This window comes from Equus quagga, chromosome 2 (assembly GCF_021613505.1).
Source record: "Equus quagga isolate Etosha38 chromosome 2, UCLA_HA_Equagga_1.0, whole genome shotgun sequence".
NCBI classification, from domain to species: Eukaryota; Metazoa; Chordata; class Mammalia; order Perissodactyla; family Equidae; genus Equus; species Equus quagga.
Window position 1 is genome coordinate 80099098 of NC_060268.1, and position 23304 is coordinate 80122401.

Consider the following 23304-nt stretch of genomic DNA (forward strand, 5'->3'; position numbering starts at 1 on the left):
TTAGCTCATTTCCTCTAATCCTTGGCAAATGACTTGTCCAGTCACACGGCCCGTTACCAGCGAAGCCAGATAAACACAGGACATGTGACGACCCCGTCACAGATCTTCCCTGTCTTTAGCACGTTAGCAAGCTAGTCAGAAAGAACGTGGAGCAGGATCCCGGAAGCCAAAATTAGAAGTGTTCCGCAGCAGCCTTTTGTGTGGCTTTTCTGTGGCCCTTACTGTTTTCCATTGCCTTAGTAATTTTGGCTCATCTTCTCTTCTCTCCAAGGGTTCAAACATTTGGAAGGCAGGTTCCTGATCCCATTCCTCCCTGATAACCAGAGGGCTGACAGCAGCACGTGGTAGGCGCTGGATACAACTGTGTTGAAAGAAAGAAACCTTGCCACATTAATAACCAAGCTAATTGATGAATTTTAGGAGTCAGGTTCCTCAACTCAAATAGATTTAAACTTCTACGTGAGTGGATGTCTACAGTGTGCCAACCTCTGTGCTGGAATCCAAAAGCTGAGAAAAAAACCATCCAGCCCACAAAGAACTCACAATCAAGCAGGCAAGACGACTATTTTTCTTTTCATTTTTGTGAAAAATATTAAATAAAGGCTCAGAGAATAATAGCACAAACACCCATGTACTCATGACACAGACATCTAAATTTTGTCATATTCATATGGTCTCTCCCAACCCAACCAACAGACAAATGAAACCAATATTACAGCAGGCCAGGAATCGTGATCCTGGACTGCTAGCCAGGGATTTGGCCTCATTTCCCTTTAGAGAAATATTTAGTTAGGCAAATTAGGAGATATAGGGGTTGGAGAATAAGACTGCTGAAATCCTCCCAAAGATTCAAAGACCCGAAATATTTCATGAAGCACCTTCGCCTGATGAAGGATTTCTTGCCCCTTCTTCCTTACATCTCAGCAGGCTGCAGCATTGTTAGAAGGAGGCCACACAGCTGACAGGGGCAGGGCAGGCTGCCTGCAGCCACTGTCCTAAGACGAGCCTGGCCAGGCTTTGGAACTGGGATAGGCTGGACCTCCAAGGGGAAGTCCCTTCAGATCCCTTGGGAACACCACTACTGTCCTTGCCACATGTGTCCCAACCTGCTCCCCCATCCCCAAGGCCATCTGACCCTCGAGATTGGAACCTTGAGAACACTACTCACCACTCCTCCCAAGTCCTGGGTTGCGTGTTGTGGCCCATCGTACCATGAGGAGAAACTGTGGCCACTCCCTCTCCTTCAAGTTGTCTGTTTTTCCATTTTCCAAGGGGAACGATCAAAACCCAGGAAATTGGATACATCAAATATGTGCAGTTTTTTGTACAACAATCATACCTCAATAAAACTTAAAACCTTACATGTTAAAACTTAAAAACATACCTTAAGGGGCTGGCCCCGTGGCCGAGTGGTTAAGTTCGGGCACTCCGCTGCAGGTGGCCCAGTGTTTCGCTGGTTCGAATCCTGGGCACGGACATGGCACTGCTCATCAAACCACGCTGAGGCAGCATCCCACATGCCACAACTAGAAGGACCCACAACAAAGAATATACAACTATGTACCGGGGGGCTTTGGGGAGAAAAAGGAAAAAAATAAAATCTTTAAAAAAAAAAACAAAAACTTACACCTTAAAAAAAAATGGTTAACTGATTCTTCCTTGTAGCAGGTAGACTCCAGCCAGTGATGACTCCATGTTGGTGGCTCTCAGAGTGGCTCCTGGACCAGCAGCAGCAGCATCTGATGCAAAGCTACACTCATGTCTGGCTGATTGATTTTTTTCTTACAGCAGGTAATACCAGCTTAGTCCCCAAGAAGCCCAGGCTGCATCCAGGGGCTGGGAAAGGATTTGTGGGTGCTGTGGGTCCCTTGGGCAGCTCTGGTGAGCTCAGGCTGCACCCAACCTGAGCTGGCAAGGTGTCTTCCACCCTCTGTCAGCACTTGGGGCAATGCTGCCCATGTTTCTTTCCACCTCTGGGACACACTGTTGGCAGCCTGCCTTGCAAGCAGTGCCAAGGCACTTGCTGGCTACAGCAGCTCGAGTCATTTCTTTCCACCCCTGAGCAGGGTGGCTGTCATTATTAATGTTTGCCATATTATTTACGAGCTGCTAAACTAGGTTGAAGAACAATAATAGCAGAATAACGAAACGACAGGCTACTGGTTTTGTCTGTGCTCAACTTACATTAAGTAGTTGCAAAAGATAATTGGTGACATAAAGGCCCAGCTGTAGAGTAATGCGGCAGGGGAGGTTTGTGGTCTTTGTTAACACACACAGAAGCATTCAAGGCTGGCCCATAAAATAAGGAGACTCATTTTACATGTGGCTTCTGAGAAGCACTGGAACTACTTTATCCACATCTCATGGACAAGTAGGTAGACGGTTTCTGGAACATCTCATAGTAACTATTGGATTTTTCTCTTTTTTTCTCCCTCTCTCTCTTTTGCCATGGAAGAGCCTAAATTCCCAAATGCCTAAATACCCAATGTTCTGAGTGCGGTCTCTGGACCAGCAGCATCCATATCACCTAGCCACTTGTTAGAAATGCAGATTCTTGGGCTCCCCAGACCTGCTGCATCAGACACTCTGGGAGCGGGGCTCAGCAATACTTTAACAAGCCCTTCGGGGGATTCTGATGCTCACTTAAGTTTGAGACCCACTTGTACTAATGTATACAGTGGAGTACCATCATTCCACACTCCAGGAATTATGTAATTTTTGAATTTAGAACATGCAAGTCCTTGGCCAAACACAGCCCTCCCTGATCTCTACACAGCTTAGTGTCCCCACGTGAGCGCTGCTTCTTTTCTCCCAGTCAGCTCTCAGCCATCATCTGGGCTCTCGCTGGCTGGCTCCTGAATGCTGGCACTATTCTGGTCCCTCAGCATAGGCACTCAAAAAAAAAATCTGTATTGAACGAGCAAGCAACCCTTGACTGGATCATTTCTGCACTTTCCCAGGATTTTGTGACCATGCTCAGTAAAGAACACAAGAGTGGAGCCTGTGAGCGTTCTCCAGGGAATCTCCCCTGCAGAGCTAAACTGGGGCTCCGCTGTGTCAGGAAGACCAAGGGGCTCCTCTCAGGAGCTTCATTATACACTTCCCAGACGTACAGTCTGACTGGAGGAATATCTCAACCTACATACCATGCGAAGATGAGCTTCTACTAAGCAGTCATTTTATTATTATCCATTAAAACAGAAGGTGATTAAAGCACTTTTTAATTAAAAAAATTATTAAATGGAGGAAGAAGTAATGGTTCGTCTCAGGTCAGGTTTTTGTTTTTCTTTGAACCCTCTAATAACTTCCTAAACATCAAGTATTTCCATGAAGCTAGCCTGTTACTTAATTACAGGCTTTATGAATAAGTGCTTCTACAGAATTCTCAAAGGAATCACCAGGATCTTCATACAATACAGGGTTTAGATGCTCCACACCAGAGCCTATATACTAGCCCTTTTATCTCTCTTTTTTTTTTTCTTTTAAGAGTGGCACCTGAGCTAACAACTGTTGCCAATCTTTCTTTTCCTGCTTTTTTTCCCCAAATGGCCCCAGTACATAGTTGTATATTTTAGTTGTGGGTCCCTCTAGTTGTGGCATTTGGGATGCCGCCTCAGCATGGCCTGACCAGTGGTGCCATGTCCTCGTTCAGGATCCGAACCAGCAAAACCCTGGGCCGCCGAAGCGGAGCGTGTGAACTTAACCACTCGGCCACCAGGCCGGTCCCTAGCTCTTTTATCTTAATGCACAAAGGTGTCACAAGAGGATGCAATGAGGAGCTACACACCTTGGGGAGCCAGCCTGGCTCAAAGATGAGGCAAGCGACAAAGGCTGTGAACCTAGGAGCCAGCATTCCCGCACTGCTCACCGTGGGCCACTGCGGGGCCCACTCTGGTTACAGTGACCCTCCGGGGTCCTCTCAGGCAAGTGAGCACCCTCGTGGTACATTCAATGTTGCTGTTGCTCCCCTCCCAGCTGAGAGTCTTTCTTCAAAGGTAACACGGGAGACTGCAGAGGTCGACGAAGGAAGCACAGTCGACTGACAGCACAAGAGCCCGGAGCCTGGCTTAGCATCACCACCTGCTGCGAGCCGCTTGCAAGCCCTCCCACATTTTCTGGTCTGCGTGTCCTCTCCTCTCCCTAAACTGCGGCACAGGACTCCCCAGTTCTCTTCTAGCTTAAAAACTCTGTTCCCTAAGACTTTCTCGTTGAGGACAGATGTTCAGGAACCACGTGGAAATAGTTAAGTGAGGAAATGAAGAGAAAGGTGGGGGAGAAAGAGGGCCAAGGCAGCAGACTCAGAACCCTAGCCCAGGAGGCAGGAGGAGGTGTTCACTGGGTTCAGCGTGGCGCGCTCGCGACTTCGCTGGGGCCCCAGAGGTGGGTCAGCGAGCTGCCCTCGGCACTGGGCCGGCAGGGAGACAGATGCTGGGGAACCACCAGAGGTCAACGTCCTGCTTCTGGATGCCAGAGGCTTACAGACCCCTTTGACAACTGGACAGTGCCCCAGACCCTCCTCCCTGGAACGGTCACAGGTGCACGCATACATTCTGCACACCCTTAGAGGGGTTTCAGGTTCTGCATGACGAACCCTGAGGAACACAAGTACACACAAGACAGTGGCTGATAAGTGTGATAACAGAGGCAATAAAGACGTCCGGGGGAGCCCGGGGAAGGGGGAGTAAGGCCAGTTTGGAGGCTTGGGAAGCATCCCGGGTGAGGAGGCAGGGAGTTGGGGGGGAGTGAGGGGCACTGGGGAGGGGGCAGAGCCTGACAGGGAAATTGGAGGGGGAAGAAGACTCAACCTCCGCCTCTTCATCTGTGAAAATGATCAAAATACCTACCTCGCAGGGTGGCGGTGAGAATTACATGGGCATATATGTAAAGTAGCCTAACAGAGTACACACATGGACAAATCGATCGTTGGCTCCCTTTCGGTGTTTTACGTGGTGCCAGGGCTTTGAAGGGGCTAGCACGCGGGCTCCCTCACTCACCGAACATCTGAGGCCACTGACTACACACAGGTGTTGTTCTACTGTTGGGCCACAAAGCCTAATGCCAGATCCCTGCCTTCCAGAGGCAGTTTCCCTCTCAGGAAAAGGAACTGCAGGGCAACCCCTCCAACTAGGAGAGGGACAGGGCCAAGGGACGGGAGGCTGGATGGGAAGGGCATTCTCACAACTGGAACAGGAATGCCTCGGAGAAGCCATCCCAAGAGGTGGCCCCAATGACCCTCTTGGGTGAGGGCTGAGTGCCCAACAGGACAGACACCCCTCCCCTGCTCTCCCTGGCTGCAGAACTACCAGCCCCTCTACCCCTCCTTCCCTTAGTTTCTCACCCCCTTCTGGACTTGACGAGCCCACGTTCCTATGAATGCCTGGGCCCTTAACACGGAAGCTGTCCTCACAACACACAATCATAGGTGACCTTTCTGTGCAGGCCCCACAGGCCTGCCTTACCTCCCTGCAGAGGAGAGAGCCAGCTTCCTCCCCAGTATGTTGCTTTTATCAGAACCTCATCCCTGTTCATCTAAGGCTTTGATACTCACTCATATACACCCACCCCCAGAGGGGGGTGGGTGGTAACACACATTTGTGACTTACACATTACAGGACAGATAAGCCTGAGGACAGATTTAATAGGTATCAGGTTAACGGTGAGTGTTCTGAACAGGCTGCAGCAAAGTTGCTGCTTCCCAGGCCTACAGTGGGTGTACGACACGGTGGCAAAGCTGTGCAGGCCCAGGCAAGGCAGCGTCTCTCATTCTGTAAAGGACTCCAGGGTACGCATGCTACTGGTACCAGTTCGGCCTGTCTCAGTTCTAGGCTTCTGCTGCACCTTGGAGTTTGTCACTGGACCGTAGCTGTGTATCTGGCCCATTCCTCCCAGGGCCGGCTCTCCCCCACAAGGAGTGGTATGAAGCAAGAGATTTTCCTCTCTCCACTGCTGGTATTACCCCAGCAGGGAGGCCCTAAAGTACTACACTTCACACCCTAGAAACACGTGCCAGGGGTGGGGAGGTGGTGGTGGTGACTTTCAAATCTCTTCTGTATTAGGTTTGACAGGAAGTTCGAAGGGAAATGACCGCCTTGTTATTGACGTGTCCACTGTGAGTTTAACTATGGGACCTCAAAATGTTCTATGGGTAGTATATTTGAGTTGACAGCACTTTCTGGAATAAAGCATCATTACCTTAGTCTCAAGGGCTGACGAATCAGGGTAAACTAACAATATGACCTTCTCCAAGTCAGCAGCTAGACTCAGCCCACCACATCTAAACAAACAAGTCTTATTTTCTACTTGCCAGAGATAATGACCTAAAGTTCTAAGAAAATGATAGATTAATTCATCAATCAGCTTCTTACAAAGAAACATCAGGAGAAGTCTCCAGATAAGAAACACCTATTTTAGGTGCCAGCCCCATGGCCAAGTGGTTAAGTTCGTGTGCGCCACTTTGGCAGCCCAGGGTTTTGCTGGTTCGCATCCCGGGCATGGACATGGCTCCGCTCATCAGGCCATGCTGAGGTGGCGTCCCACATAGCACAACCAAAGGCACTCACGGCTACAACATACAACTGTGTATTGGGGGGCTTTGGGAGAAGAAGAACCAAAAAAAAAAGAAAAAGACTGGCAACAGATGTTAGCTCAGGTGCCAATCTTTAAGAAAAAGAAAGAAACGTCCATTTTAAAGTGTGTATAACAATTAGTTGTAATCTGATACAAGAATATTTATTTCTAAGACAGAACAAACAGGTTCCTCCCTCTACTCCTCTGCAAGTCTCTAACTCTCAATGGAAATATCTATTATGAATGTGAGGTATTATAAATATGATGAAAGGATGGTGGTTTACCAGTCTCTTAGGTGCCTATAATGAAAGCTGAAAAAAAAAAGCTAAGTATGAATGCCATTGGCATCTTTGTGCAGACTTGTACATTCAGTTATTCAACCCATCTTACATATACCATGCAAAACAAACATCGGATGATGGGCAGTAATTGCTATTGCCACACTCACCAGGCTGGCACTGTAGCTCCTAAGGGTGCCCCAGAATCTAAGCTGTTTCCTTTCAGTCAAGATTATTCAAAAAGGCAAGGTGGAGCCTAAGACTGAACTCTCAGAAAACATTTTGTAGGAAATTGGAGGCAGTTTCATGGCTGGCGGGGCTTTAAATCCAGGAAGCACCTGTATAAAATCCTGAGCCTTGCCAACTCTCGCCAAAATGTATCTCATTCCCGTTACTCTGCTAGCAATGGGTCAACTTCTGTTCCATGGAAAACAACTGATGCGAGCGAGAGTAGAGCCACCCTAATCTCGGGATGGCTGAAGAGCGCAGGGTTGAAGAGGCCTGGCTTCTATGCCCTACACCACCAGTCATTACGTGCACAGCCACCGAATCACTTCAGTTCTCAAATGTACAGCTTTCCCACCTGTAAAAGGAAAGGTTTGGACTAGATTAATTCATTTGAAAAATAATGATTGCACGCCCACTATGTGAAGGTACTGTGCCAGGCAGGCACTACGGAGGGAGAAATGGTTAAAGAAAAGAAGGATCAACTACGCCAGTGCTCTCCTACTATTTAAAAAATGCCATTCATGCTGTACACGAAAGAGTGGAGAAGAGCACATGGGGTGGTGATGGGCCAGGGACTCAGTCCCAGTTGCCGTCTAGCTGCCCTGAGAACTGAGAGCTCAGTCCAAGCATAGCTGTAGGGCTGGCCCTGTGGCCAAGTGGTTAAGTTGGCACACTCCACCTCAGTGGCCCTGACTTTCACCGGTTCGGATCCTAGGTGCGGACCTGGCACTGCTCATGAAGCCACGTTGAGGTGGTGTCCCACATAGCAGAACCAGGAGGACCTCCAACTAGAATATACAACTATGTACCGGGGGGCTTTGGGGAGAAGAAGAAGAAAAAAAAAAAGATTGGCAAACAGATGTAAGGTCAGGGCCAATCTTTAAAAAAAAAGAAAAAAAGCACAGCTGTGACCCATGGAGACACACCAGTGAGCTGGTGCTCCCTGTCAAGAAGCTCTAAGCTGGACATGCATGGAGTGTTCCCTGCCTCAAGGGGAATCGTAATCCTTCAGAGGCTCAAGGTGCTGTGGGAGCAAAGGGAGGGAGACTCCTGGTAGGCAGAATTCCCTGTAGCCAGAGCCCACTGGTCTCTTTGGAAGCATGCCATCATGGTGCCCACACACAGTTGATCACGTGGGTCTGCTGCCCAGTGACTATGATGGAAGGGAGGGTGGAGGGGTGGGAGCAGGGGGACAGGGAAGGAGGAAGGAACAGCAAAAGGCGATACTGGCAGGAATTAGGAGGACTCTACTTACCTGAGATTTGAAGCTGGGAAATGCTGATGCCGTCATCCACTTGGCCCTGGTTTCCTTGGAGGTTTGAAGGATCAAAGTTACTAGCTGAGGACCAACTGCCACATGTACCTAAAGTTCTGGAAAACTGATTCTTTCAGCAAATACTGTTTGAGACTGAGGCAAACAAGACCCAGGATCTCTCCTCAAGGAGCTCGCTGTGCAGCAGACTCATAGCAAATGATTTCTTAACACCACCAGTAACAAACCAGGAAGAAACGCAATTTGTTCCTCTCTGGTGCTATCCAAGATGGAAAAAGGGTGTAGCCCAGACTACTTTATTAGCAATTCTTCCAAAATGATATTAAGCTATATATCTACCAAGGTAAGGCAGGGAAGAGAAGCAATCCAGGAACTCTAAAATCGGCAAACAAAAGCAACTTGGAAAGGCTGAGGCTGGACCTTGGGCATGTTGTGTGTACCTCACTAAAGGGTTAAGTGGCCAGAAGTAAGAGAAGGCAAATCTAGAAAACCTCTAGAGAAATATAAAATGGTCATGTACAGTAAGTCTATGCCCTACAAGTGTCCTTTTTTTTTCGTAAAGAAAAAGAAAGCTGAGCAGTGACCTGACCCAAAATTATCTGAGGAAGAAAAGCAACATTAGCTCAAGACTGAGCAGCAAGAAAAATATGACTGCGTTTGCCAGATAAAATAGGAAATATTTGCAGCTGGATTACCTCTGTGTCAGTCACAAAGGGTCAGTCTACACGCCACATAATTGAGTTTCTCAACATCAACGGAATCTCATTGTCCACATTAAGCCATCTCTTTTCTGATTCATAACACTATTTCACAGAAAAGTGAATCACTTCATTACTACTTAATGTAACATAAAATAAACTACATTTGTATTAATTTAAAAACAATTTCCAAGTTAAAAGGACACACAAAAAAAGGTTCTAAGTGTGATTTTTAAGATGTTGGAACAAATCAAGATTTAATTTAAAATATATTTATAATAACTACAAACGATTACACGATTTTTCTTTTAAAGGTCATATCTGCAACAGAAGAGAAATAACTTGCTTTAATCTGATCCTTTACTCCTAGTGGTTTATGGGTCTTCAGAATTGATAAATCACTTAGCTCGTGGAAGCACAACTGAAACTCAGCATGAGGCCCTCTGAGCATAAGCGAATGAATGAAATGGAAAGAGCACATCGTAATACTTGGTGTAAGATGCTCCTGCAGGACAAGAGACCAAGCACAGCCAGCAACAGCACCAGTTCAGGGTCTTATTCACACACTGATGATCGGATCTTCTGCAAATCACCTTGGTCTTTGCCAACGGGATTCAGAATGTTAACCGTTGCTCAGGAATCAGAGAGTTCTTCTGGAAGATAAATACCTACAAAATGCACCATGACCTTAGAGAAATAAATTACAAAACTACGAACACTATTTACCAGCAGCGTACAAGAAAAGTCACAAGATCCAGTGGCGCCATATGCTGGCTGACCCCTTGTTTTGATTATCCAAGACTTAAGAGACCTTACAGGTAATGACAGAATAACAAATGATAGAATCAACGGCAAATTACCTTTATATCATAGGAGTCTATATCAACTCAAGCCTAAATATCAGTACTTGCCCGTGTATATTTAAAGTCTTTCTTAGTGTTTAACCTAATATAAATTCTAACATCAAAATTTGTAAGATATGTTAAGAGAACACAGTTACTTTATATTAGACAAATACAAGCAGATGATATGAGTCTCTTCTTTCATCTTTGAAACTCAACCACATGAAATGTGGAAATATTTTTTTATCAAGTAGATAATCTGTTTTATCAATAGCTAGTAAGCCATTTTTGTAAACTGTCTTTCAGCTGAAAAAACAATATACTACTTACATCATATTGGAAAAGGAATGACCTCAAGATTTCCAAGCAACACAGCTATTTTTCACATCTGAACTCCCCTGCTGATCATTAGGAATAGTTTCAAATGTCCCATTCTTGGCCTTGGACAAGTCTGCAACAAGGTTACAGTTGAGAAACAGAGAATTTCTGCGTGGGGTGCTAAATCGTCTGTCCTCCCTTTTCCTTAGCACACCACCATTCATATTAGTTTGAGGTTTCTCCTGAATCGAGCTCTGCTTATGTTATACAGAAGAGTGAAATCAAAGTTATTTCACTTCTACCTGCTGCAGGCTAATAAACTACCTCAAATTCATTGTTTTAATGGCATTTACTGTTCTGTACTTAGAAATGCTGTGGTCCAAACTCTGTCCTCAGTCAACGTGTGGCAGGCATGAGGCAGAGGTGAATAGGGCCCAGAAGGCTCAGTGCTGGATCAGCACACTCAAGGACGCAATAGTCTAGGTCTTTTGTTAGTTGGTATTTGCAGAATGCATTGGGGGGGGGGGGGTAAGAATTGCCTTATCTGATCTAAAATGGTACTGATCTCTGTTTCACACTCTTACACAATTCCCAATTATCCAAAATGCTGATGAGTGAATGACAGATTTTTGTTTCTTTTCACCAAATAGCTGGAAATATTAAAAAGTTAAGGCAGACTAGAAATAAAACACAATTCCAGTATGTTTTAAACCAGATTTAAGTTTTTTTTTAATTCAAATTGACCCAAAGCAAAACTTACATTACAAAGGAAGAACAAAATACATTATGATATAACACACTAGGAGTTACATGAAAGCTAAATTTGTGGGCAAAGGGCCTCATCCCAATCACATTCTGGGCTAAAGAGCAATTCTGCAGGAAAGTTAGAATCTCAATTTGTGTATGGTCCACTCTGGTAATTAAACTACACATTCTTGTCTCTTAGGGTGTGCATCTGACAAATCACACTAGACTCCCTCATGCTCCAGATGTGTACTCTTGCTACTGGCAGAACAGTGAATTCTCTAGCGGAAATGCTGTTCCAAGCATGACTGATAATGAATTAAAAAACAAAACAGTCAAGTCCTCCAAACTAACAAGCGTGGATTATTCTGTAGTAAATAGTTTAGAAATATGAGAATTAAATAATCTAAAAAACACTCTTACTCTGCTGTACATTTATAAACACAAATATTTACACACAAAAAAAATTCTTCCATTTCCAAAAGATGAGGTTTGCAGTTCATTAATGATCATAGTCGTTTATGAGCTGGTTTCTTTGGTGTACTTGCCAAATATATTTTTATAAAGGTTCAGTAATAGGCTTAAATAATAAATTTCAAAAGAAACATAGAAGGATCAGTGATGAATTTGATACTATTCTGAACATTTCAGTCAAGATTCTGGAAAACCAAGCAGTTGATTTTCCGAAAATACTTGTTCTCTCTACTCATTATGGGACCACAGAATGCTTCTCTCCAACCAAATGCAAATGTGGACCTATTTTCCATCCGTTACCAACTTCGAGACATTTTAGTTATTGTTAAATGATATGTGATTGGGATTTTATTAACAACAAAAAAATCTTTTTTAAGCTTCCAGATAAATCAAACCTCAAAGAATAAATAATGGAATTATATACTTCTTCATTAAATAGAAATTTCAATTCCAGGAAGAGCTCTCATAATTTTTTTCTGAAGTCACAGCAGCAATACAGAACAAAGAATTTACCTTAATCTGATCTTTTTACTTGGAATTCCCTGACTCAAACTCAGTGGCTAACTTAGTTTGGAAACCTTTGAATGGTTTGGGAAAGAAAATCATTCTAGTAACTGAATAAATTAATGCACACATATGAGGAAATAAGCCCTGTGTGAACAGAACATTAATATTACTGCTCAGAGTGCAGGACCCCGGGGCCCCTCCCATCTCCTTGTCTCCCTAGGCCTCGGGTTTTAGGGAGAAGTAACACAATTCATTTCTGGCCATGCCATGTCCCTGATGCTGCTCATGTGTCTTAGCTCTGACCTGGGTATGGGTTTAAAGAATGAGAACACAGCATAGCTCCTATCTTCACAAGGGACTCTCCTTGAAGATAACTTTTTGGAGGTATTTTTATGGGGAAAAAGACCACCCATTTCTATCCATCAGACTCCAGTTACAGTTTTGGGATGGTTACAAACTGGCCACACTCTCACTGGCTCCCTGCAAAAGAGTCCATGTACCCCATCAGCGATCTCCCAAATCATCCTTTTTCTGAAGCTCCCCGTTCTTCAGAAACATGTGCACTGCCCAGGCACAAGCAGATCAGATACTCCGATGCCATAGCTACTCTGCAGCCAAGAGAACAAACTTTGTGATCGAGAAAATATCACTGCTCGCTCTGAGAAAAGGGAAAGCCAGAGTAGACTCCTAATTCTGCTTATTTATATTTTTCAGGTGAAAGTTTTATACCTAATGACTGAAAACTAGAAATTCAGACAAGAGAAGCCCTTCATCTTGTAAACTTCTGATAACAAGTTTATTACCAGGGTGTAAATATTTTGAAATTTCCCAAAGCACTAAGAACAATACTAGGATATTGAAAAGGTTCTTCTGAAACTACTATGATGACAAATCAAGCACAGAACACATCTCCAAGGGCATCATCATCGATCCCTGATGCCTCTGGAACCTTTTCCATTGTTGACACTTTATCATATCCATGTTTACACTGCAAACATATGCCCAATCAACCCAGAAAATAAAATAACTGTCCCAAAGAGCTTTACTGTGTATAACCGTAAAATAGATAGAAAATGTTTAATTAGCATATTAGGAATTAACCAGACGTACAAATGTGCACCCATTAGAAATTTTACCCTTTAGAAATTTTTTTTAAACTGGAAGAAAAGAACACCATGAAACCGCCTCAAATTATTTAACCATTAAAGCCAAATGGTTTAACAATATTTTGGGCTATTTTTAGGGAATACTATACCACCAGAATACGAAATTTTCTGCTTAAAGTGAAGTAAAAGACAAAGCTTAAAATGGAAATTGCAACTGACATACTAAGGTTGTGCAATTAAAATGAAAGTGGCTGTTGCTGTTCTCATGAGCATGTCAAAGCCGGCTGTAGAATGAGGAACATCAAGTGAAATAATGGATAAAATACACCAGAAGGAGTATTGCACTGGAGGCACTGTTTTAAAAACAGAATACACTGGCTTTATAAAGTTATTTTCTTTCCCATTAATTTTTTTAAAAGCACAATTCAACTAGAGACAGAAGTTGAGACCCAATGTCTCTGGGTAGTGTACTACAGTTGTTAAAAAAATAAGTTAAAAACAAGAGCACACCAACAGGAAAGCAGAGGTACTGGATTTATGTCATCTGAAAGGTACGTTAATTAGGAAAACAACAGTTTGAAACAGCCAATTTGTACTCATTAAAAATGACTGAGGCGACAGCACTACTTTAAAAAAATTTCTTAGGGCATTTTCCAGTAGAACCCAGGACCCCCTCTGGGTGAAACTGTGCCTCCGAACTCTAACAAGTGCTCTGTTGGTTTATAGTATCGTGCACACCGATGAAACCATAAATTTGGAAAGGGTAAATTCTCCACTCCGAAACTGCTCGTGTCATTTTTGAAAAACAATTTTTGTAAATGCAATATTGTATACAAAGCTTGGACCTCTTAAACTTGGACCAAGAAACCAAATTAAGACCTTCAAGCATGTGGTGTGTGTGTTTATATATATAAAAAAATCCCTCCCCTACAATGAAAACCAAACAAACAAACAAAAAAACCTAAAAGTGTATACCTGCTTTCTGACTTCAGAGCAAATCAGAAATTGCATAGGATATACTTTGTGCAAGGCAAAAAGCCTTTTAAGTATCTGGAATATAACTCCTAATCTTGCTCACAGTTCCGTGTATATCAGATATCATCAAATTTGTGTTTTAAGTAGTCTTTCATGACCTTGGCAATTGGTAGTTCATCAAGTAGCTTTAGGTTTTGAAGGCCTATACACTGTCGAATTTTAATTCGGCACAGGTCCTGCAAGTTTCTGGGTTGTCCTAAAAAGACAGAAAAAAGAAAAGGTTACAAAGCACAATACTGAAGGTGGGCTTTTAGGTTCTGAAAAGAAATGTTTATTTCACTGGGAAGTGTCTCTCTATGGACTTTACACACAAAGGATTAGAGAGACTCCTACTAAGAGGATGCGTTTTGGGTACCTTCATGTGATGTCTCAATTAACCCTCTTCACAACTCTGGGATGGTTGATATTTTCACCTCCATTTTACAAAAAAGGACACTAAGTATCAGGGATTTACGTAAACTGCTCAATGTCAGATGACTAATTAAGGTTTTTTAGACCAGGACTAAAACCAGTTCTGATTCTAAGCCTGCTAGTCTTTCCACTACAAATCAGAATGCTGGTTCTCATCCTGGCTAGGCCTCTGAACCTAGGCCTGGAGAACCTGTGCGAGCAAATCATTCCTCTGGGCCTCAGTCTTTCCACCTGAAAAGTGAGGGGACTGAACGAGATGTTCTCTAACGTGGCTCCTCCTTTCAGTTCACTGGGTAGGACACTGGAACCTAGACACAGGACACGATCTCTGGAGAACTTTCCCAAACGACATCTGCACCTGTTCACCCAGATTCTAGACAAGGCAGAATACTGGCTGTCAGGATGAGGTGCAGATGGAGGGCAGGGGAAGGGGTGAAAAAAGAAGCCCAAGCTATTCTGAGTCTGTCTCTTTAAACCTCAAACCCTGGCCATCTATCTGACAATAACCTCTGCTATATCCCAACTCAAAAAGACATATCACAAAATCCAATTTCTTTCACTTTTGAATACTTTCCCAAAACAATACAGATGACCACAAACACAAGGAAAAGTCCTAAGCAATGGTGCCCCGGTAGTGTTTGGATTCACATTAAGTTCTGCTTTCATATTAAATGGTAATAATAATAAAAGATAACGTATGTTGAATGCTTACTCTGTGCCATGTATTCTTATAAGCTCTTGACATATACTAACTCATTTAATCCTTTTATGAGGGAAGTACTTTGATCATTATCCCCATTTTACAGACTCCTTACATCTCAGAGAGATTAAGTAACATGTTCAAAGTCAAGTAAAATGCCATACTTCAGCGGTTCTCAAACTTCTTGGTCTCAAAACCTCTTTACACTTTTAAAAATTATTAAGGACCCAAAAGAACTTCTGTTTATGTGGATTATATCAATAATTACTATATCAGAAGTTAGAAATTTTAGAAATACTTAGTTCATTTAAAAATAAAAACCCATTACATGTTAACATAAATAACACTGTTATGAAAATAACAGGATTTTCCAAAAATAGTAAGAAGAATGGCATTCTTTCACATTCTTGTAAAGCTTTTAAAGGTCTGGCATAATAGATGGTAGCTGAATTCTCATATTTGCTTCTGCATTCAATCTGCTGTGATGAAATGACATCATCTAGTCTTTGGAAAAGTCCACTTACACTCATGAAAGAAGGAATGTGAAAAAGACAAACAATGTCTTAGTATTATTATGAAAATCATTTTGACCTCAGATACCCTGAAAGGGTCTCAAGGAACTCCAAAGGTCTCTAGGCCATGGAGAACCACTGCTATACTTAGTACTTCATCCCTTACTTGAATTGTACTTGTTTGTAGTGATCACCATTATTCAAAATTAAGTAATTCTTCACAAATGAAAAAGGTTCCTTAAAACTCAGACCTCAGTTCTGTAAAACACATATGAACACGTGCTGTCCAAGAGTTAATATATGGTCTCTTAACAGAAGCACGGCAGAAGCTACTGCTTTCCTAGAAACGTCTGTAAACTAGGGGCATGTATGTGTATCTACAGACGTCTGTACAAGGATCTGTGCATGGCTGTGACACACACACTCTTGTGTCTCTCAGCAAGACTATGTTTTCTCCATCTTCCAGATCTCTGCTAAAGGGGCGCTTCATTAGGGGAGATGAGGTCAGGTTTCCATCAGATACTCAGAGCTCCTTTCCACTATAGCACTAAACAAGGTTGTGATTTTACATCTATTTGGTGATTACCTACCCATGCCCATCTTCCTCACTATACGACATGTTCCATGAAGGCAGGACCACATCTGGCTGCCAATGTAAGTCCAATGCCTAACACAATACTCAACAAATACTAGTTGAACGAATGAATATTTAATAGGCTTGTCTTTAAAGTATGAAACAGTCGACTCACTGCAAAACACATCCATGTCAACAGCAAATCATTTTCTAACCTGTTTTGAATTATTTTTCATCACCATTCATGGGCTACCATTAGGAAGAGAATAAATTATCACCGTCATTTTCAATAAACGCTTATAGTATTTGATCTGCAAATGCAAAAACCAGAATATGAATTACACGTGAATCTTTTTTTAAAGTAAAGAATTTGACTTTCCTAATAGATGGCAGCTTCTTTTCAAGTATAATATTAATAAAAAGAATAACCATGATGTGTTCAGGCAAAAAACAGATAAGGATAAAGTTGACATATGTAAGTATACATGCATACCTAAATCAAAACATATCCTCCAACAAAGTAGAAAAACTAAATTATTGGAATTTGCTTAGCTAAGGAAAGAAGAAGGATTGAGACAAAAGGTTACATAATGGGGATTTTTTTTGCGGCAGAATGCACTCTCCAAAAACGGCCACAATACGGCCTACGCCTCATGCTCCTTTTTACAATGTGACTGGATACTCCCATCATTAAGAGATGGAGCCTAGCTTCCCTCTGCTTGAAACTGGATGACCTTGTGACTATGATGGAAATGATGTTATATGACTGCTAAGTCATAAAAGGTGATACGACTTTCGCCTGGTTCTTGGGACATTCACTCTTGGAACACAGCTACCATCATGCCACAAAGAAGTCCAAGCAGTCTATAAAAAGGAAGTGAGGACACTGCCCAATAGTCCTGGCTGGCCTCCCAGCCAACTGCCAGGACTAACTTGCCAGCTATCTGAGTGAACCATTTTGAAAGTAGAGAGGCCCCAGTCCAGTGACTCCAGATGACACTGCCTGAAGCACAGAAAATAACTGACTATCAACACTTTAAGCCACTAAGTTTTGCAGCATTAGATAACCGAGTGAGATTATGGGACCTGGAAGTAGGGTGTTGCCATCAAAAAAAATCTAAAATATGTGGCTTTGTCATTGGGACCAGCTTGATGGGAAGGGCTTTGAAGAGGCTCTTGGTCAGGGCTTAAAGGAAAGTTTTTAAAATGTTACTAGAAGCTGGAGGAAAGGGGAACCTTTTATTAGTGGTGGCAAATTTGGCACCACTGTCACCTGCAGTAATGTGGAAACTAGGAAAAGCCTTAATGATCTGCTTAAGAAGATTCCCCAGCCAGAATATTGGAAGTGTCACTGGCTCTCCTCGTTGTCTATGATAAAATGCAAGAGGGCAAAGATGAGCTAACAACTTTCATTCAAGGGACACAACTACAGAAATACTACCATCCTCATAAGTCATCTCTGTATGGGCCTTTCCAGGGAAAAATGCACTTTTCATGCCTATAAATATGGGAAAGTTTTACTCAATTTGCTACCAATTTTTCTTCTCCTTAAGCAGTGTGCAATCTTTTAATATTGTGGGAGCAACTGATCGTTCAAAGATTTCTTGACACTGTAATTCCCGTCTGCAGAAAGACCCTTAATGGTAGAGGGATATCACAGTGGTTAAAGCTTCAACCCTGGAGCCAGCCTGCCTGGGTTTGACTCCCATCCCGGCCCCACCACTTAGAAGCTGTGTGACCCTGGGGAAGCTACTTAAGTCTCCTGCCTCAGTTTCCTTATCTATGAACTGAAGATAACAACACCTACATCATAGGCTTTCCAAGCATAAAAAGAGTTAATTTCAGTAAAGTGTTTAGAATAGTACCTGGCACATAGTAAGAGCTATATAAGTATTTGGTAAATAAATGTTAAAATAGTAATTTTTAAATAACTTTAAGGATAATGTTTACTTCTCCTTCCAAGAAAAGTAGAGAGCTTCTTCTTGGAAGCTGAAGAAGTCTCCATCTTTCTGGTGTTAAGATAGTAAGAAAACTAGTTGACAGCCTAACAGTAAAGGAGAAACTGGTAATCCATTACTGGAAAAGAGTCCTGGCCAAATTGATGGAAATCATATTCTGGAAATCACTGCATGACCTGAATCAAGCAGAAATGTGAGAACTTCAATAACTGTAGAAAAAGATTTGTAGTGATGAAGTAAGGAATGTCATTCATTATACTACTGCTCCACAAATATACAGATATTAACTCATCTTGCCATGTAGCGGCACTGAGTGAAAAATGGGCTAAATAATAGAGTAACAAGGAATAGTCATTGTAATTACTGTTATTTCTAAGACTAAGGAGCTATTTTTCCAGGAATATCATTTTAGGAATAGAAGATTAATACTGAAAAAGAAGTACTTATTTTCTTGTCAACACATCACTCAGAAGTATTTACTGAGCACCTACTATGTACTAAAAATGCACTGTCCCAAAGATCAAAGGGGCAAGGGAAGAGGAGGATGCAATGGCAAAGGAAAAGGCAGAGCAAGAGACTAAAGGGAATGAAAGCAAAAAGTCAACACACATGCACACAACTTTTGCTAGATGTCTTAGAAAATCACTCCTGCCCCGTTAAGTAACAAGTGCCTTGTTCATGGGACTGTAACAGAGGAGACGTGGGGACACCTCACTAGAGAGTGTAATTTAAGGAATTATAAGGACTTTGGGGGATGCAGAAACACTACAAGGCATTCATACTAATGAACTACAACGGAATTACAGAGTAGTTCAAAGGGTTATGAGTCTTTCCATTTGGTAAAGAAGCCCATCATTAGTAATAATTGGGCTGGTATAAAATAGGAAATCAGCTTTTGAAGGGTCTGGTCTTGTATAAAGTACAAAAGCAGGGCAGCATCATAACTTAGAAAATTAAATATCTGAAATCACCTCATTTTGCCATTGGATTACTGCATTTATGATAAACGAAACGTATTTATTTGGATAAAGTATTTGTAAAGGTAGACAGAGAAGCAAAACATTTTTACATAATCAAAGTGAACAAAATGAAAGCAAAGCAAAGTTCCAGGTTTTCCTTTGGAGGAGAGAGGGGGAGAGACTGGAGGTGGAGGGGAGGGGGTCAAGAAGCAAAAAGGAAGATTTAGCCTCCTCTGAATTGCCTTATGCAATCTGACTTGTTCCTTTGAGCACTTCTCATCTTAGGTCAACATCTGGACTGGCCTCCCAATACCTCTTTGTTTTATCTCAGCTCCCCATTCTAAAATTCTACCATAAAAAGAGTTAATCCCTTTGCTCTTGCCTCTGAATTCCCTTCACAGGGACTGAGCATGGAATGTGTTAAACAAATATTACTTTATAGAACAAAGACAGTTTCTAGCTCACCTTAGAATAAAAATTATGGTATATAAAATAAAAGGCGGGGCCGGCCCTGTGGCCGAGTGGTTAAGTTTGCGTGCTCCACTATGGCGGCCCAGGGTTTCTCTGGTTCGGATCCTGGGCGCGGACATGGCACCACTCATCAGGCCACGTTGAGGTTGCGTCCCACGTACTACAACTAGGAGGACCCACAACTAAAATATACAACTATATACTGGGGGGATTTGGGGAGAAAAAGCAGAAAGAAAAAAAAAGAAGGTTGGCAACAGTTGTTAGCTCAGGTGCCAATCTTTATCAAAAAAAAAAAAAGGCTACTCCAACTTAACTCTTAGAATCCAAAGGTATACAATATCAGCCTTGATCACATTTATCCATTGGTTACATTTTTTCACAGGCAAATGAGCTTTGACTTAGATTTTCCACTTGCACTAAGCCAAACAAAATCATATACTGCTTCCTAACAAATAACAAGAAATCTCTAGAAGCCTACACTAAAAATAGAAAGTAATTCAAAATACGACGAAAAAAGTACAGAATAAAGTAATATTTTCTATATCAAACAACCTTAAAATGTGATGTAATTTGACACAGAACTGCACACTATTTATTTCTAAAGTGATTTTAATAACTGGGACTGAAAAACCTGATAAGACTACAACGTAGATGTCTGGCAAAATCCTCAATTAGAAAAAAACAATAATCGAAAATAGCCTCAGTTAAATGTGTTACACAAATTACTTCTCCAAAGAGTTACACTAGGTAACACTGTTTTGGCCAAGTCATCCTACAAAGAAAAACCAAAGAAACTGATTAAAGAAGCATTTGAGAAGAACACAGGAGAAGAGGCAGCTGCCATAGAGATGTTGTTTGATGTGATCATCTGCTCACATCCTTGTCGCTGTGCTGGATTTAGCTGAGAAAGCCACAGCCTAAATTTCATTTTCTTAAAATTAAAAAAAAGGAGTCACGATTTGTATTCTTACTTTTTTAAAGTTTGAAACTTTGTTTAAAGTTTAACTTCTGCAACTAAAACACAGTCCTTGACTATTACTGCAATTTAAACAGAAACATATTTCAGGTTACTGCAACGATTCAAAAACAGTATTCTTAAACACCTGTGATTGATGTGCTAGAAACCAACAAACTTAAGTACTTACAGATTAAGTCTCCCAGAAAACAGTTCACCCAACTCAATTCCCATTTACCTAATCTTTTTCTCTTAGAAATATGAGCCATTTAATTCCCTGAAAAATATAAATCAAAATACAACCCAGTCCTGCCTTTTACACACCACTGAACATACCTAGTGGTTGCTTCAAGTCTTTGTAAAGCATCTACTAGTAACAAAGTTCACTACGTCTACTCAGACTCCTTTGGATATTAAACACAAACCCAACTAGCATGTTCTCTGCCTTAAGAATAATCTATACCAGAGCACACCACAGGAATAAAAGATGCTGTGTAAAAGTATGCTTTTTAACTACTGTACAAAGTTAAATGGTTAATTTACTCAAGGATGTCTTGGAACCTCTGATATGCTACTGTGCATGATGCATCTCTGAAACTGGGATCTAGAATCCAGGGTCCTAAATGATTTGAATAATGAATCTGTTTTCCCCCTATAGCATCTGATAGAACCACAATTTCATAGATACACTTCAGGAATCATTTATCTCTACAGATTTCAAGTAGTAAATATGTTGGCATATGGCAAGCAGTAATTTAAAACATTTCGTTTTATCCACACATTGTAACTGCAAACAGAAATATGTTAGAGATTTTAGAATTTCGTGAATCAAGGCTAATAGGGTGTCCTTAAAAATTTGAATGTAGCAGTTGTCCATCACTAGGTCTCAACTTTTTAGCCTTAGGACCTCTTAAAATTAGAGGACCTCAAAGAAGTTTACGTAGGTTATATCTATCTATATTTACTATATTTAGAAATGGAAATTCAGAAATTAAAAAAATATTTATTGATTCATTTAAAAATAACTAATAAATTCATTATCAATTGAAATAAATTTTTATGAAATAAAAGCACTGCTTTCCAAAACAAAAAAGATTTCATGAGAAGAGTGGCACCATTTTACATTTTTGCAAATCTCTTAAGGTCTGGCTTCATTGAAGACGGTTGGATTCATGGATCTGCTACTGCATTCCATCTGTTTTAACATGCTGTCTTGATTGAAGTAGCTGAAGAAAATCCAGCTCACTCACATTTGTACTTGGAAAAGGAAGGAATCTTTTAATAGCCTTTTTAGATAATCATGGATCTTCTCTGATACTCCATCAAAACTCGACAAGTGGTGTTTTTTAAAGGTTGGTTGCACCATGAAATCTGAAACCAAACCAATGAACTTTTTGTACTCTTTCACATCAAAATTCATTGGTCTATCTTGCCCTTTGAACGGATCTTTTACTCATGAATGATTTTGTAACATGCATTAGTCATTGATTCATTAGGTTATGCAGATCTTCCAAATGTTGACTCATTTCATTATATGATATCAAAAAGTCACTTTTGTTAATATCTCCACTGGTCTCAAAAAAGTCTTTACATATTGGGAAACCATCAATGTCAAAGTGGCAAATACAAGCTTTTCAAAATTCTGATTTTCACTTGAAAGCTCCATTTTTATAACTTGCCGTAAATACTGTCAGTTGTTTTCCTTAAGGTGACAAGTAAACTTTACGCATCTTCAAGAAAACGTCTGCCAAATATCCAAGACTAAATAGCTATAGTTTGGCTGTCAGTCAATCTTTCGGGTAAAAATGGTGTTCCAAGAAAAAAGCTGCTGGTTCAGCTCAAACAAATCACAGAAGTGCTTTTCCTCAATACAATCATAGCACTTCAGTATGCAGTAAAAATATTCTCAATTTCCATCCTGGAGAATATTAAAAAGGTATACACTCAAAGGGATTAAGATTTAACCAAATTAATTTTACTACATCATCAATGACGTTCCTAAATGGAACTGGAACACCCTTCACTGAGACTGCCAGGTGGTGAAGAACACGACGATTAGTGATGACTAGTACCCTCGGGGTCGACTTGATCAATGCTGAAGCCCCAGCAGTTTTACCCACCACTGCTCTTACACCATCAGTGCAAATGTCAGAGCAGTGAAAAAGGCAAATAACATCTTAGCATTGTTAGGAAGTTAGTTTCGACCTCATGGGCACCTAAAACAGTCTTGAGGACCCCCCAAGAGTTCACCCTATGAAAATCACTGTTCCACGCAAATCAAAAAAATCACATCAAATCACAAGCAGCAGGAAATCATCCCCTTTAAGAGTGGATACTGGTAAGAATTTTAAAATGGGAGGGACCCCAGGGCCTATGGTCTAATACCCCCATTTTTCAGAGGAGGAAACTGAGATTCATGGGGCAGGGGGAGGCTAAGCAGACTGCCCACATTTATTAGGCAAGTCAGACACTGGGTCAAGAGCCTATCAGCTGCTCTCTCCATCACAGATGTGGCTGATGTAACAGCACCTCCGCCACAGGCACAGCTGAGAGATCTTCGGTATGCTGTTTGGGAGATGTGTGCCTCTAAATTCCGGTGGGCAAAACACTACCCAGCCCAAGGGACCTTGGATAGGATATTTCTCACATTCAAGTAAAAATGGAGCTGGTTTCTGCTCCAACATGTAAAGATCT

At 41.7% G+C, this 23304-nt stretch overlaps 1 protein-coding gene across 2 annotated transcripts in view; it reads right to left on the bottom strand.

The window, feature by feature from the left end:
- Nucleotides 1-10915: 10915 nt before the first annotated feature.
- ASB7 (ankyrin repeat and SOCS box containing 7) overlaps nucleotides 10916-23304 on the bottom strand; it is a 51431-nt gene continuing 39042 nt past the window's right edge. For both annotated transcript variants that reach the window (XM_046654260.1, XM_046654258.1), the window contains exon 6: nucleotides 10916-14266. In XM_046654260.1, coding sequence (XP_046510216.1) covers nucleotides 14127-14266 — 140 coding nt within the window. In that variant the 3' untranslated portion in view covers nucleotides 10916-14126. The remainder of the gene's footprint in view (nucleotides 14267-23304) is intronic.